This window comes from Cyprinodon variegatus, unplaced genomic scaffold (assembly GCF_000732505.1).
Source record: "Cyprinodon variegatus isolate N-32 unplaced genomic scaffold, C_variegatus-1.0 Scaffold127, whole genome shotgun sequence".
Taxonomy (NCBI): domain Eukaryota; kingdom Metazoa; phylum Chordata; class Actinopteri; order Cyprinodontiformes; family Cyprinodontidae; genus Cyprinodon; species Cyprinodon variegatus.
In genome coordinates, this window is record NW_015150580.1 from 155,005 (window position 1) to 170,295 (window position 15,291).

At 36.1% G+C, this 15,291-nt stretch overlaps 2 protein-coding genes across 2 annotated transcripts in view; both read right to left on the reverse strand.

The window, feature by feature from the left end:
- Nucleotides 1-1,951: 1,951 nt before the first annotated feature.
- Nucleotides 1,952-8,269, reverse strand: mmp21 (matrix metallopeptidase 21). Its single transcript, XM_015375899.1, has 7 exons — nucleotides 8,129-8,269; nucleotides 6,148-6,985; nucleotides 5,382-5,521; nucleotides 5,159-5,300; nucleotides 4,777-5,034; nucleotides 4,525-4,697; nucleotides 1,952-2,530 (listed from the first exon to the last, which is right to left on the reverse strand). The coding sequence occupies exons 1-7, from the start codon at nucleotides 8,246-8,248 to the stop codon at nucleotides 2,225-2,227; spliced, it is 1,977 nt and encodes a 658-aa protein (XP_015231385.1). The 5' UTR covers nucleotides 8,249-8,269; the 3' UTR covers nucleotides 1,952-2,224.
- Nucleotides 8,270-8,572: 303 nt separating this feature from the next.
- Nucleotides 8,573-15,291, reverse strand: part of uros (uroporphyrinogen III synthase) — a 9,233-nt gene continuing 2,514 nt past the window's right edge. Inside the window, exons 4-10 of the mRNA XM_015375893.1 lie at nucleotides 14,032-14,128; nucleotides 13,846-13,920; nucleotides 11,406-11,480; nucleotides 11,233-11,316; nucleotides 11,015-11,100; nucleotides 10,836-10,934; nucleotides 8,573-8,900 (exon numbers count right to left, since the gene is read on the reverse strand). Of these exons, the coding sequence (XP_015231379.1) occupies nucleotides 8,778-8,900; nucleotides 10,836-10,934; nucleotides 11,015-11,100; nucleotides 11,233-11,316; nucleotides 11,406-11,480; nucleotides 13,846-13,920; nucleotides 14,032-14,128 (639 nt within the window). The 3' untranslated portion in view covers nucleotides 8,573-8,777. The remainder of the gene's footprint in view (nucleotides 8,901-10,835; nucleotides 10,935-11,014; nucleotides 11,101-11,232; nucleotides 11,317-11,405; nucleotides 11,481-13,845; nucleotides 13,921-14,031; nucleotides 14,129-15,291) is intronic.

Genomic DNA, 15,291 nt, shown 5'->3' on the forward strand with positions numbered 1-15,291 from the left:
AAAAATGATTTGATGCATTTCTGCTTAAATACACATACAAATATTGCATAGGGCATAGATAGAACCCTGTAGAACTTAGGAACATGCCGAGAAAGTGAAGCACAAAGTTTCTACCTCAGCTTTTTTCCTGTTTTGTCTTGAAGCAGTGCTGTAAAAAGATTTCTAAACATTTCCCATTTCACGATTACATATCATTAAAAAAGAAAACTTTGCTTATTGTTAAACAGTCATTTGTTTCATTGTCACCTTTGGATGAATCCTCCATGGCTGCCATCTTGGACTGCTATAAAGAGTTAGATATTGAAAAATATTGCTATGTCTTAGTGGTGCACTTATTTAGATGCCCTTTTTTCTAAATTCTGTATAGCTGTATATAGAAGTCTAAATATCTAAAGCAGGATGCAGATAGCTTTAATTTTTGACGCTGCTGCTGGTTTGTTTGGAAATGGAAATATTAGCTGTGATTCTTCTATTGTTCTGTGACTGTCCTGTCAGAGTTAATGTATCATCTATTCTACAATACAGCTATCTTAGTAACTGAAGTTAATAGACCTGCAGTTGACCTGGGATGCATGTAAACATGGCCCTGAAACCCTTACAATGGTTGCTTTTTTCTCTTTATCCATTAAATGTATGCAAATGGGATTTCTTACTGAATGTATAAAAAAAATAAAAAAATAAAATATATATATATATATATATATATATATATATATATATATATATATATATATATATTTGTGATTCAGAATGAGGAAACTCCAAAGATCTGCAGGCCAGATTCTAAGGAGACAGATGGGAAACCTCAAAAGAAGTAATCCAAAGAGACACTGTTAGGGACTGAGGGGCATGAAAACATAAGACTCTATTCTTATGCATCATGGTGCTGCATCTGAAAGCTGACAGATGAGGACCATTTCCAAATCTTGTTTTCCTCTACAGCTTCTTCCATCAGATTTAAGTGTTAGAACCTTAAAAAAAGCAATACTATTCTTTTACTTCCTACAGTAGACACATTTCCTCCATCTTTATGTTTGATTCTTTACACTGATTCTTTCTATCTAAGTGACCATTTAAGTTTTGACTGCTGATAAATTCGAATGCTGAGAAATGTAAAGAAATATACTGGTACTTGGTGTAACTGTGATTGCTGCCTGTAAAGGCAAGATTCATAACCTTTATTGCTTATGGGACATTTATTCATACATCTCAAGAGGGGGTGATGTAATGCCTAAACCTAAGGACAATTTAGAGTCAAGGACTAATAGTCATGTTTCTGGATTGTGGGAGGAAACTGGTGCTCCTTGAAAAAAACCCACACATGCAGAGAGAGACCATCGAGAAAGACCCTCGATTGGAAAGTCAAACCCAGGACCTTCTAGCTGCAAGGCAACAGTGGTACAAACTGCTCCAACCTGCAGCCATATGGGAAATAGGAGTAATGATATAAATATGCTTTAACAAACCCTGGTACAGTAAGATCAGAAAAGATGTGAAAAGCACTAAAATGTCCTCCTCTTCCTCACAATGGTTCAAGTCATTTCAAGGCAGGAAGATAACAAATTCAAAAGACTGGTTTGCTTTAAATCTCCTAAATCAACAACAACAACAAAAAGGATTTTGCAGAAATCCTTCTATATAGAAAGAAATAGTAAAAATCCTCCTGACAAAAACTGGGAGTATTAAACAAGATGTTTACTTGCCTAAGGGAAATTACTAATTAACAACCAAATGTTTACTTCATGCTTTCTTGCTTCTTCGGTTTTCCTACTAAAAAATATATTTGTCTTATGTAATGAATAAATGTTTTAACTTTAATTTCTTTTGAAAATGAGGCTCATAATGGGAACAGCAGCTTTGATTGGATCAGAGTACAAATCACTTCAAGTGAAATCCAATATTTCCCACATTTATTAACATTAATCCAGAATTAAAAGCATCTTTTGTGAACCCATTTGTGCAAACATGAAAACCCTCCAGGCTCTCACTCCTCTGTATAGGAATAAAAGAGAAATAAATAGTAGCTTTTTCATAAACTTCTAGCACTTGTGTAAAAACAAGCCAACAGAGTTGTTTTTGTCTTTTAGAAAGATTAAAATGCCACCATCACACACACACACACACAAAGACACACAGAAAATAACATCCCTAGAAGGTAGATCTGCAGAATCCATCTGTAAACATGAGTAGAAGTGTTTCATCTCTGCTGCCGCCCCCATCAGCATCAGCGGCTTAGTTTCAGAGCGGTGGGATGAACGTCGCAGATGTCAAACCACTGCTGATCCACCTCCTTGTGTGGCATCAAGCCGTTCCGTGGCAGAAAAGGCCGGCGCCAGCGATCGCGACTGCCCACCACTCGCCAGAAGCGAGTGCCCTTGAGTAGAAAGAGGGCATTGTGGGAGTAGGAGAAGTAGGCAGCATCGATGCTGCCATCTGGATGGTCCCTGCTCTCCACTGGAGGGAAAACATCTCGGATGTGTTTGGGGAAGCCTCTTGCCAGGCTGTTTGTTTCCACGCTGAATGCATAGACCTGTTCAAACGGAGAGTTAATGAATCTTTTAAACTGAGATCTAACTAATTAAGAGTCGCAGAGTAAATGTAAGACTGTCAGCATAGATACATTCTCACAGAACACTGAGCTCTTCACAAGATGTAATTTACTGTGTAACTGGTTTTGCTTTTTTAAAGCTTTAAGAGATTAGATCATGGGAAGTTATAATTGTGTTTCCTTCCCGATACTTTGACATTTGCAGCAAGTTATGTTGATTAAATTTGGTTAAGAAAATGTTGATTTAAAGGTCCCGTATTATGCAAAATTCACATTATAAACATTTTATAACATTCATATGTGCCCTGAAGCCTGTGTATTAGCTTCACAAATGAAAACAATGATTTCACCTCTATCATCTCTTTTCGCCTCCTCTTAGCTGTGTGCGCAAATTACTCTGTTTGAAAAAGAATTCCCTTGATGATGTCAGAAGGGGAAATAATCAGTCCAGAGTGGTCCATAGCAGCCCATTGATTACGCTCCAGCCTTCTTCTAATATATTATTCCACCCTCCTAGGCTATCTTTACAAACTCCAACTGGTTGTCATGGTTGCGGGTTGTCGGGGTACAGACTTTGGGAGGATGGGGCGTGTAAAGCTGACCCAGCTCCCCCAGAGGAGGAATGAGTAAGGAGAAATTTGGTAAAGGCCATCTGCCAATCTGAGAGGAAGTTTTCTGCACAAATTGCAAAAATATGATCTTAGGGGCTCTTTGTTCATGTATATATATATATATATTTTTTTTTATTTATTTATTTATAATAATATGGGATCTTTAAAAACAAGATGGATAAGCTATATTAGGTCGTGGCAAAATAAGCTGTCTGTTTTCACAGAGCTATATCCTGAAAACTTAGTGGAAAGAATAACAAGCAACAACAGGGATGTCTACAGTCTTGACTTCAAGAGTTTGAATGAAACTGTCCCATTCTTTGTGTTGATTCCTTCCTGAACCAAGACACGACCTGAAATCTCACAGACTGATGCTCAATGGTCCAAGGTCAAAAGGTAACATGGAGAGGCAGCGTTGTGCACTTTAATTAATTCATGTTATTTTATATTAAATTAAATATCATTCAGTTTTTCACATTTCTCCTGTATACACACCATTAAGCTACAATCAGAGAAAGAGAGATGCAGAGAGCTTGCTCTTAGTTGTCTGTTGTTGTGGGTTGAATGGAGAAGCAATTCCTTCTTAATTTGAGATTGTCATCCCTTTCCAGCAAGTCGGATATTAAGCAGTGTCTGCCCTGTGCAGTCTGGCTTTAGCTAAGGGACGAGGAGACCTCATCTTTTGCCTGCAAATATAGAGGATGACCCCTGGCGGTCCTAGGTTGTCCTGGGATTACTCTCCCTCAGGAATTTCCTAAAAAGGACATTAGCTACAGTCTGAAATACTGGGCTTTATCTGTGTTCATATTTCATTTTATTTTCATATTAGTCTTATGGCTCTAAGGCACAACAGCAGAAAACACAAGCAGCTTGAGATTTAGTAGGAACTTTCCAATTCTCCATGATTTGGGAGGTGATGCCATTTACTGGTTTCCTTCAATTGTGGGTTGCTTTTTTATGAAAAGTCAGTGCAGCTTGAACGTTTTAAAGGCACAGCTATACTGACAGGCCTTTTCTGAGTTCATTCTGCAATAGAACTTGGTTCCTGCTCAAACTAATGACCTTGACTCTTCCCGATGGGCCACTTAACTTGTCCTACCTGAAGCCCATAATGAAACAATGGGTTAGTTTAAAAAGAAAGGATAAGAGCTGATGTGTTGGTGCAGCTAATGCAACTTGGGCTTCCTTCACAGAGCTACTGCCAGACCTCAGTTTTTGCATGTTCCTTGATTTTAAAATACTGACTTTAGTTTGAAGTCCAACTTTCTATGCCTGCCTTAATTTAATATGTTTTTGTGCTATTTTTCTGCAACATGCATTTTTATTCAGACCCACACAGAAAGATTCAAAGCATTTATTACTTACTTGAGTTCTTCTGAAAAAGTAGATGCGGGAGTCCCTCCGGTCATAAAAGGCTGTGTCAATGGGACAGGGAATTCCTGGGAATCCCTCAGAGATTAACCTCGGATACTGGTGACCTTCAGGGTCCTGTCTAAATACCCGGTCGTTCTCATCATCATATCTCCAAAACTGAAAACCTTTAAAAAAAAAAATAAAAAATACTCTTCAGAAATGTTACCTTTAAGGAAACAGTTGAAAAGAAAAATATATCTCTACCTTTGAAGAAATAAACAGAATCTCTTGTTCTGGACCACACGTGGACGTATGCATCTACTCCATCACTAGGAATCCCATGCCAGCCAGTCTGCATTGGGACTGGGTCCCCGTAACGTGTTCTGTTGTTTCTGTTCTCATACAGCCAGTACCAGCCATCTCTCATGAAGTATGTGTTGAAGCGAATAATTACTGCTCCATTAGGCCTCTTCTCTTTTCTGATCCAGTCAAAGACAGTGCTGAACCGACCTTTACAGCCACCTGGGGTCAACCATGAGGAGAAATAAGAAGGAATTATCTCTCATAGTTTCATTTCTTTCTCAAGCTGAATTTCTTGGGATATATTAGTTACGTGTATATCAAAAGAGTGAATCGATTAGTGCACCATATAGATGCTGAATAGCTTTCCTGTCCATCCAGTCCATCTCAAAGCTGGACTCATGAGGTAGATAACTGGGCTGCATTATGGATCCAGGCCTGTAGATATGGGGAAGCCCCAAAACATGACCAATCTCATGAACTGCTACCTAAAAAACAACATATGAACGGTAAATCAACTTCTCCTAAAGAATTTCCTGTGATTTATTATATGGAGCATAGTTGCTTACTTTAAGGAGGCTGATACCAGAGTGAGAACTGGGACCAGTGAAATGTTCATCATCATCGAAATGGATATCTCCTAGGAACCAGGCATGGGCAAACTCCTGACCAGTGCCATCAAACCTTTGATTGCATCCCAAATGTCTTCCTGCATGGATGAAAAAGGTGAGAAATGAAAAAAATAATAATAATAATAATAAAAAAATAATTAAATATTTTAGAGCAATGCAGAACTTTGAATGCATAAAAAGATTTTAGTTATACATATTCTTAGGAGTAAACTGGGATCATAAATGTTTAATTTGAATAATGACACATTTCTCTAAATTAAGATTTCTCTGTTTATCCAACATTCTCGACTAGTAAAAAAAGAAAATGCCTTGTTAGGTGGAATCCTTACTCCTACTTGTCTGAAACAAGATTTAATTTCTCAATTTCCACTAAACGTGCACATTGTAATATCATATTGTTCTACAGATTTTCAGTATATCCCAGGGCATTATATGTTGCCCTGCAGAAGTATTCCTGCCCTTAATCTTTTGATATTTTGCTCTGTGATTTCAGATTACCTTCTCCTGCGTAGCTTGCTGGCAAACTATGCACATGCTGTTCTTTTACCTGTTTCATAAAGGCCATTTTTAGACCACCATTTATGATCCACAAATTAAATACATAAGAAAATGTTAGTCAACTGCCTTAATATTACAGAGACACAACTAAAACCAAGTTAATATTATTGCAGAGTTGGTTTATGGCATACTGACTAATGCTCACCTGTGCCAAAGCCCAGCTTTATATCAACTTCCTCCAATGGGGACCAAGTGTCTTCTACAAATTCCAGTGGAGACACTTCACTCCACATTCTGAAGGCCAGCCTGAGGATGTACCTCTGCTCCTCGATGGTCAGCTGGCTGCTGTAGCCTTCTCCAATTAAACGCCACCTCAGAACATCCTTAGAAAACGCCATGTACCCAGCTGCCGTCACATCCCTTTTTTGCCTTCTTTTTGACATGAGAAATGCAAGTTGGCGCTTTTTGTCCTTCATTTGTTGGCTTTGGTTTAAGTTCCAAGTGCTGTTTCCAGTTGGACCATTCTCACTGTTATTAATGTGTGTATCATTTAAAGTAGTCAGCAGGAGGCTCTCAGTATCATTAAACTGTAATATGTCATCTTCAGTGGAGTTTGAGGAGCTGCCGATGCTGCTGATGTCAGTGCTGTTACTTTCAGTCTCATTAAAACTTTCATTGATTTCTAATTCTAAGTCCTCAATGCTCTCAGCTGCATCATTGGGGTTTAGGTCCATCTCCTTATCAGGGACCCCACACCTTGGTTTATTCATTGCGTCCTTGGTAGCATCATCAAACACTCCTGTAACAGGAAGCCCAGATACCATCTGAAACTCTTTTAGTGCTGAAACAAACACTTGATTCTCAGTTCCGCTTTTATGCACTTCTCCATGACTGGTTTTAGGCCCGTCCCGTGAATGAAGTACAGAGGCTCCCTCCAGGATTGTGGCTTGAAGGTCGTCCAAGAAATCCTCTTGGATAGACTCATGCACCTGGATCTCCTCCTGGTGAGCTGGTTGGATAAATCCATATCTAGAGAGAAATAACTAAAAGGATATCCACAAGGAAATAATGGCATAAATACCATGAGGGGGATTAGGATTCTCCAACAGAAAATAATTAGTTTTAAAAATAGATTTTCTAAAATTATTCATAATCTTTCATGTAGACATAATGGTGCATATCTCCAGCAGTCATGGGGAGAGATGTCTGAACAGGACGCCTTTCCAAAAGGGTAACATATGAGCACAAAGGAAAATCAACCATAAATGCATTTTTTTGTCTCCCATAAGTTAATAAAAAATTACCTGACATGCATTGCTTTCGAAACTAGCTTTTAATCCAATCCTAACCTCAATTTAAAGGGCAACAAAATTGAAACAGTGAAAGATTATGTTTCACTGCCCGAAATTCACACATCATAACATCATATGAACAATTTCGAACAGCAAACAATACTATAACATGCTAAATGTTATTGGCATCACATAGTGACCTAGTTGATCAGTTATGAGAAGACATCTATGAACAAAAAGGGTTGCGCTAATGTCACTCTGAGCTACGGAGCATATTGCTGGAAAAAAAAGAAATCCAAAGTTTCCAAAGATTAACTCTTCATAAAAAGAAAATACGTTTTTATCAATGAATCATCCAGCCCTAATTAAAAGATGTCTGACGTGGAACTAAAAATTAATTAAATCCTTATTTATTTACACTTTATATACAGTAGCCATGTTGTAAAACAGATCTGGGGCTTTCTACTTTTTCTGTCTGGATTCTGACTTTTGAAGATATATTTTGCTATTTTTCCAAATGGAAATTGAAAGTTCGGTTCCAGGTACAAAGAAATGCACCAGTCAACATGCTCAGCTTTAACTAATTAACTAACATAAGCATACCAGCAAATGTTGAATTAAATCCAGAAAGATTTAGGACAGTTTATTTCATTTTTTACATTGCATCAAACTTTTTTTTCTTTTGCATGTTGCAACATATTTCCCCCTCAAACATTTGTTCATATTACATATGAATATAATACATATATTTTCTTTGCTGCTAGACCAACATTTTTTCTTTTACAACTTTCACAAAATTTACTAACTATAGTTTTTTCTACTTAAATTGGCAGTAAAACCTGGAAATTAAAAGGGGGAAAAAGGTACCTCTGCTTCATATTCGTCTTTTATGACAGGAGCCTGGTGAGATGTAGGAATCTGCACATCAGAATGATCCCGGTTATGGAAAAGCTTCTCAGCACGGATTGAGTTTGTCAGAAAAACTAAAAATATCAGCTGGATTACGGTCAGCATCGTGTTGTTGGTTACCTCGGTGAGCTGTGCAGAGAAACTGAGTATTTCAAAGACAGAGAAGCATTGCTTTATAAGAAAATCCTGAGTTTCTCCACACCCACTTTCATCAGAGGTGTGTGAATAGTAAACTTTACCTCAGATAACACAGCTAATAAATTTGATTGTTGTCCATGGATGTTATTCATGCTCCAATTGTTAAGATAAACAGTCACTAACATGTGGTCTAGGGGAAAACCTCGCCTACATGTGAGCAATAAAGGAAGTAAAAAAACATTTGCAGTCACCTGTTTTTAAACAGAAACAGCACACCTTAGGATCTTTAATCACACAGACCGACCTTTATTGTCAAAAATGATTTTCTACTCCCTGAAAGGTTTGACATTAAATACAGTTCCTTGAGCTTAATCACATAGATCTTGGTCTGTTTGGACTTGGGATTCGTGACATGAGCAGCAAAATATTCCATATAACACACATATTGTAGAATCAAAGAGATTAGGCAGATTTAAATCTCGATGCGTTGTTGATGTCACTGTAGAACCCCGGCTATGGCTGCTGCCAAATGCTCGGCCGTCGGCTTCTCAGCTGTGCAGCTCACACACAGACCCTCTGCTGACAGAGCATCTTGCGTTGTCGGCCCGATGGCTGCGAACTGAACACAAAGTAACAGAGTCAGTCTTAAATAATACATTTATAATCCATGTTGGTCTAAAAAAATTAAGCGTATTAATCGTGATTGATCAATTACTGAAATAATCGTCAACTAATTTAGTAATCAATTAATCGTTAACTGGAGTATAAGACTGTAATATATCCCTTTGGCTTACCCACTTAGAGCAGGAATTATATAAAAATTGTAAAACAATATAAAAAAAAAATTCATTTAAGACCAAAAAATAAATTTTCGTCTGTCATTATGCTCTATGCAGAACTCCTAAAGCTGAAACCTTTTAACCTGAAATTAAATGGGGGAAAAAGTACCTCTGCTTCATTTTAAACCTTTTATCGGTTCCTTAAAGATTTTGTAAAAAATCTTTAAGGAACCTTTGGCTATCCAAACCTAGAATAGGTTAATTATTATTAACCTATTAATCGAAAAAATAATCAACGTTAATCGATTTGCAAAATAATCATTAGTTGCAGCCCTAAACCCATGTATTATTCAATGGGTCTCAGATTGAGCTAAGTTTGAGTTTAGATTGAGAAAGAACTCATGCATTAAATATTCAAAAGAAAAAAAATGTATTCATGGATGGTAGCAAACAGAGCTGTGGTTTAAAGCTAAAAAGGAGCGGCTCCAGAAAAGAAAGATCTGTGCAGAAAATTCAGCTTCCTGAACACAGCATCTGGGGAAGGTTTACTGGTTGCCACCTCAGCGGTGCTATTGATGAAACAATTAAAACAGTTGGAAAATCTTAATTTATGAGACAAGCAACAAAATGTAGCACAAGAAGATGAAACATTTTTAAGTTTTACAAAAAAAAAAAAAAAAAAAATGAAAATTTTGCTTTATATCTAGAGAAGAAAAGATTTGTTTTTAAGGAAATGATTTGATACTCTATGGAGAGCTTCTGAGAATGAATGCTGGGAATAAAAAAAAAAGACAATATTTCTTTCAGAGCAAAAAAAAACTATACTTTTAAGGTTTTAAAATTCAAGAAAAACTATACTTTTAAGGTTTTAAAATTCAAGAAAAAACTATACTTGTTCACATTAGAATTAGTTTTATTTTCACTGTACAAAGCCATATAGTGAATTTGAAAACAAATGTCATTGCTTGGCTACCAGGTACAGTGAGTTTTGTATGTAGGTTAGGTAATAAATAGTGTGGATGATTATAAATATAATAGAGCTAATAAAAAAGTAATTTTAGTGAAGTAAGTAATATGGAGTTGGGATCTGAAAATAAAACAGCTAATAACAAAGACAAGTGTAGAAGCAGCATGGATTAAGATGTTGAGGTAGAAATGAACAATCTGGCATTTCACTGTACATAATATTGCACCATTTTATTGCACTTGTCAACCAGTAAAGAAAAACATTTCTTCAGTGGAGTTACATTATATTCAGGCGGACTCTGTTAGATCATCAGATCAATTCTAAACCACTCTAATGCCTTCTATTCTACTAAATTAAAGGGATAAAGGAGGATGTTCTAATTCTTTTAATAGGCGTCCCCTTTTAGTGGTGGGTATAGGTGGGTATAGGGTTCTGCATGTGCATTTTTTTTTTAAGTGGAAAGGGCGGGCCTTTTCAAAAATTTGCAATAATCCTCTATTACAGCTTTAAATAGAATTGAATACAAAACATTTTAGATTCTAATTAGGATAAAAAATTTACTTCCCAGTCCTGCAATACTTTGTGTTGCTTTATCATCATATTAGATCATTTTACATAAAAAAAATACATTGTGGCTGTAATGTGTCAGCATGTAAAAGGGTTTTATAGGTTTGAATAGCTTTAAAAAAAAAAAGAAAGAATTAAAAATATAAGAATGGGGATAACGTTTGCTGGTGTGACCCTCTTTACAAAGAGAGAGAAAAAAAGCAAAAACTAAATTTTTTTTTGAGCAGCGAGGAAATAATACCTTTATTTTAGAGAGCCGTTCACCAGACAGCCTCCGAATTGCTTCTAGACAAAACTTTACCCCAGATGGACTGAAGAAAGCTATGCTGGCAGGAGTCCCCTGTTAGCAGACAAATACATTATTATTATTATATATAAAACCATGGTTACAACTTAAAAATAGACCAGTTTGGGCTTTACCTGCTCTGTGAAGTAGATTCTCAGATTCTTCTCAAGATCTGGATGTTCAGCTGTTTGATAGACAGTCAGCGTCTCTAAGGGAATTCCTGGAAACAAAGAAATAAATCCCCACAGTGACAAAGGTAGTGCAGTTATTATCTCATTAATTAGCCGAACCCCAGCGGGTATTTTATGGATTTGAGTTTTAATCATTAGTAACAATAAAAGAAGATGCTTACCGTTTTCCCTTAAAGCCGTGGGCAACACTTCTCTTTTAATTGAGCCACAGGGGAAAAAAAGTGGTTGGATACTAGTGTCCTCTCCTACAGAAAGATGAATCACGTCAAGATACTTATTAGGAGAGGACAAAATTTCTATTAAGAGTAAAAGAAACAGCGTAAATCCATCATACGTTCAATGATGAGACGTGATAAGACGTCAGCTGTCCCTGTGTCCTCCCCCAGGGGCTCCAGACCCAGACTCTGAACTGCACAGAGAAATGCAGAAAAAGATTACCACAATACCTTTCATTAAAAAAGATTTTAAATTGAATTAAATTTAAATTAGCACTAAGGAGAAAATAATAAATTGAGAAACTGTCTGCTTACTTTTAACCTGGTTTTAAAGGTATAGGGGACGATCTTTTATTTTCGGGTGGATCATCTAAATAATTGGTCCTCCTAACTGTCAATCATTCTGGTGATGTTTACATAAGGCTATCCTATATGCCTGTCCCTTTAGCTTTTGTTTCTGCGCATGCGCACTTTCAGGCGTATAATCTGTGGTGAGCTACGGATTCAGACAATCATTGAAGCTCACCTTTCTCAAAGCGGTTCTTTGAAAATGGCCGAGGCTCGAAAGAGAAAAAGTGTTAACGAAGTGTATGACAACAAAAGAAAGGCCTCAGAAGCGGCAGATATATCCCAGAATGCTTTGCCCAGAGAGCCCTCTTCGCAAAGCATTATGGGATTTTCTGTCTGGCCCGCTGTCACCATTGGCTGTTGCTGCCTGACAGCAGCAAATAATAACAAAGGCACCATGCAGCGGAGGAGGAGTTACGTGACCAACGGAGCAAAAAGCAGTGATCATCTGTCCTAACAGTAAGTTAACTGAGTTCGCTATGAAATCTACTATATAGTCCTCACGCTATATAGTGATTGAGGGATTTAGGGGTTAGAGTGGACGTATGAGTTATGAGAACAGCAACTTTCAAACATAGCGTGCACTAGGAGTAATGGGCTTGTGCATGCTCTCGCACGCTCATTTTTTTTTTTTTTTAATGGAGAGAAGAATCTTAAAAAATTTGAGAAAATCTTCCACGACACCTTTAACAACTGATCTATACAGTTGTAAATGGTAATCGGCTCTTTCAGAGGTAGATAATAAGGGGAAAAAAAGCACAGAATAAAAAAAGAGTGTGACAGTGACTCTAATACTACTGAGAAATTCAGAGAAGAAATTAAAAGGAAATTTAAACCTGTTCACCGAAACCAACAGCATTTGCTCAGTAACTAAAATTATTTACAGCTGTTGTTTTTTTTGCAGACCTAAATACAGATTTTTGTTATACTTTACAGAAAAAACTGTTATTCTTTTTTCTAGGATAAAATGGAGAAAATGCTTCCTATATTTTACAAGCAAAATCTTTTTCAAAATCTAGAACCGATGAAGAGCTTGTGAAAGAAAGATTAAGAAAACACAAAATCAAACAAAGACCTGAGACAAATATTCCTCCAGTAAATCATCTACTCTATGTTAAGTTTTTATTTAATAACCTTCGAAGGGAAATGATAATAGAGCGATAACATTGTTTGACTGTCAGTCACAGACTGTTCTGTTTGTTTTGTTTTTTTAAGTTCTTATACCAGCTTTTAACACTTTCTATGTTTGAGACAATCTGCTTCAAACTAAAATAATAAAGATGCAACAAAACAAATTTTATTTTGTTCTTTTTAAATATAGAATTTGAATAACTTTACAAGGCTTGTTGAAAAATAAATACGACAAAAAAGATTTGAACATTCTTAGATTCTGGTAAAAAAAGAAAAAAAGAAAAAAGAAAGGGGTCTTTTATAGGCATAGAATTATAAAAAAAACTAAAACAGTCTGGAAAAACTTTTATCAGGTTCACATCAAAAGATTTTCAGAACATTTTGTTAAGAATATTATAAAGAAATATAAAATAAATGGAGAGTTTATTCATAATTTAAGAGAACATCTTTGAAAGATATTTTCCCAATAAAACAAAAACATTAAATGAATTTTTGGAGAATTTTATACCTTATATAACTTCTAATCACAAAGTGGATTATGATTATCATTTTACCAATAATCCTCACAACATACAGTTTGATGCTGTAATATGTCACAATGTGGAAAAGTAAAACATTGTTACTGTGCATCACTGTGAGAATATAATGAGTATTTGTAGTTAAGCTACATGTTTAGCTGAGCAAAAATCTAGTGCCTTAGACTAACAGCCACACAGTATAGAGGAGGAAAGATCAAATTACAAACAAACAGGCATAAAATTATCTACTTTACAAATTGAAAAACAAAAACACTCGTCAAAAAAGTAAATTCAGCCTTTAAAAATAGACAATGGAGAAGTTTCTTTTCAATTAAAAAAATAAGGGCAAGCAAACAAGGGGAAGCTTTTTGCACCTGCTTGCTATCTGAAGACCAAGCTGAGCTTCTGTCACAGCAAACTGTCACTTGTGCCTAGCACCTTGCTGGTTGTGATTAAACCACTTCACAAATGTCTGCAGGCACCAGGTGCACATAACACAGACACAATTACAATTAGTTTATAAGGTGCACTATACAGTAAGCCCCTTCAGGAAACAACTCACCCAAAGCTGCAGTTGCCTTTCCAACCACATAGATGGATTTCATGTTCCATTTGGCTTTCATGGATTTGTTCCATTCTGGATGAAAAACACATATTTTAACAATCATAATGTAAATTTTCCCTTTTCAAAAGGGAAATGCAAAACAAATATCTGTCAATGTTTGCTTATTTTAGGGGAAACGCTTACCTTCTATTTTGTCTTCAGCCTCTAAGCACTTCTTTGCAGCCTCCACTGCTCTGGGACTGGTAAAGATCAGGCCACCATATCTATCAGGCTGGAAAAGCTAAGAAAAGCAATAGATCTTAAGGCTTCCTTTATGACTTTATCAGAATGTTAAAATCTGACAAATTTCTTGGTGGAAGATTTTAAAGAACAAGTCCGGTCAGCAAGAAATAATCAATGGATCATTATCTATCCCTAAAACTAATACGTTGGCTGTGATTTAAATGAATTTAGCATTAATCAGTAAAAACAATAAAAACAATAATTTTTGCTGTGATCACTGAGCCTGGAAACGGCAATTTTTGCCAAAATATAGTAACACCTCACTCCTACATAATTTTCCTTGCTTTACAAGCAAAATCAATGAGAACAATTAGACACATATGCAATCAACAACAATTATTTAAGATTTCCAGAGGACTTCACCTTTGAAATTCATGAGAGCTATTGTTAAACTGTCAATGCCCATGTGCATGGCAGTTGGATGTTGTAGTATATTGGGTAAAAGTTAAAAAAAATAAACATAAAAACAAAAATATAAATAAAATAAAAAAATCCAGTTCTTTTTTATTTTATTCATAGTTAGTCTGTTGTACATGTATTACTTTTCACTGTTTGTAAGACTCCTTTTTTCCACCTTGTTTAAATGCACAAAATATCAGTAAATAACATTTTTGTCATTGTTATGTTTGAAACAGTTATCAAACAATGACATATATGGGCGTCCACAAACTCGAATGCTAAATACTGACGTTATGGTGAAGGATCTGTGATGCTTTGGGCCTTTCACTCTTCTCAAACGGCTGGAAACAGTGTTAAAGTACCTGGCATCTAGGACTACATCTTACAACTCTCTTCTTTAGATTACAGGATGTCAAAGAGTCTTTCATCCACCTACATCTCTACACTGGAAAAAAATCTAAATCTAGATAAGTCATTATTTCTTAAAATAAGTGCACTTGTTCTTGAATTGAGAAGGTTAAAAAGACACATTTTGCCTATGGAACAAGACAATTTACATTTAAAATAGGAAAACCCAATTGCATTGTCTTATTTCAAGTGCATTTTACCCAAATATCTTATTTTAATTGTAAAAATACTAATTCCATTGGCAAATCATCTCATTTACCTACTCAAATAAAGGGTAAATGTAGCCTCGTGAGACCATCCTGATCTCGCAAGCTTTCAAGATTTCACTCGCAGATCAGTCTGGAGACTCTCCGT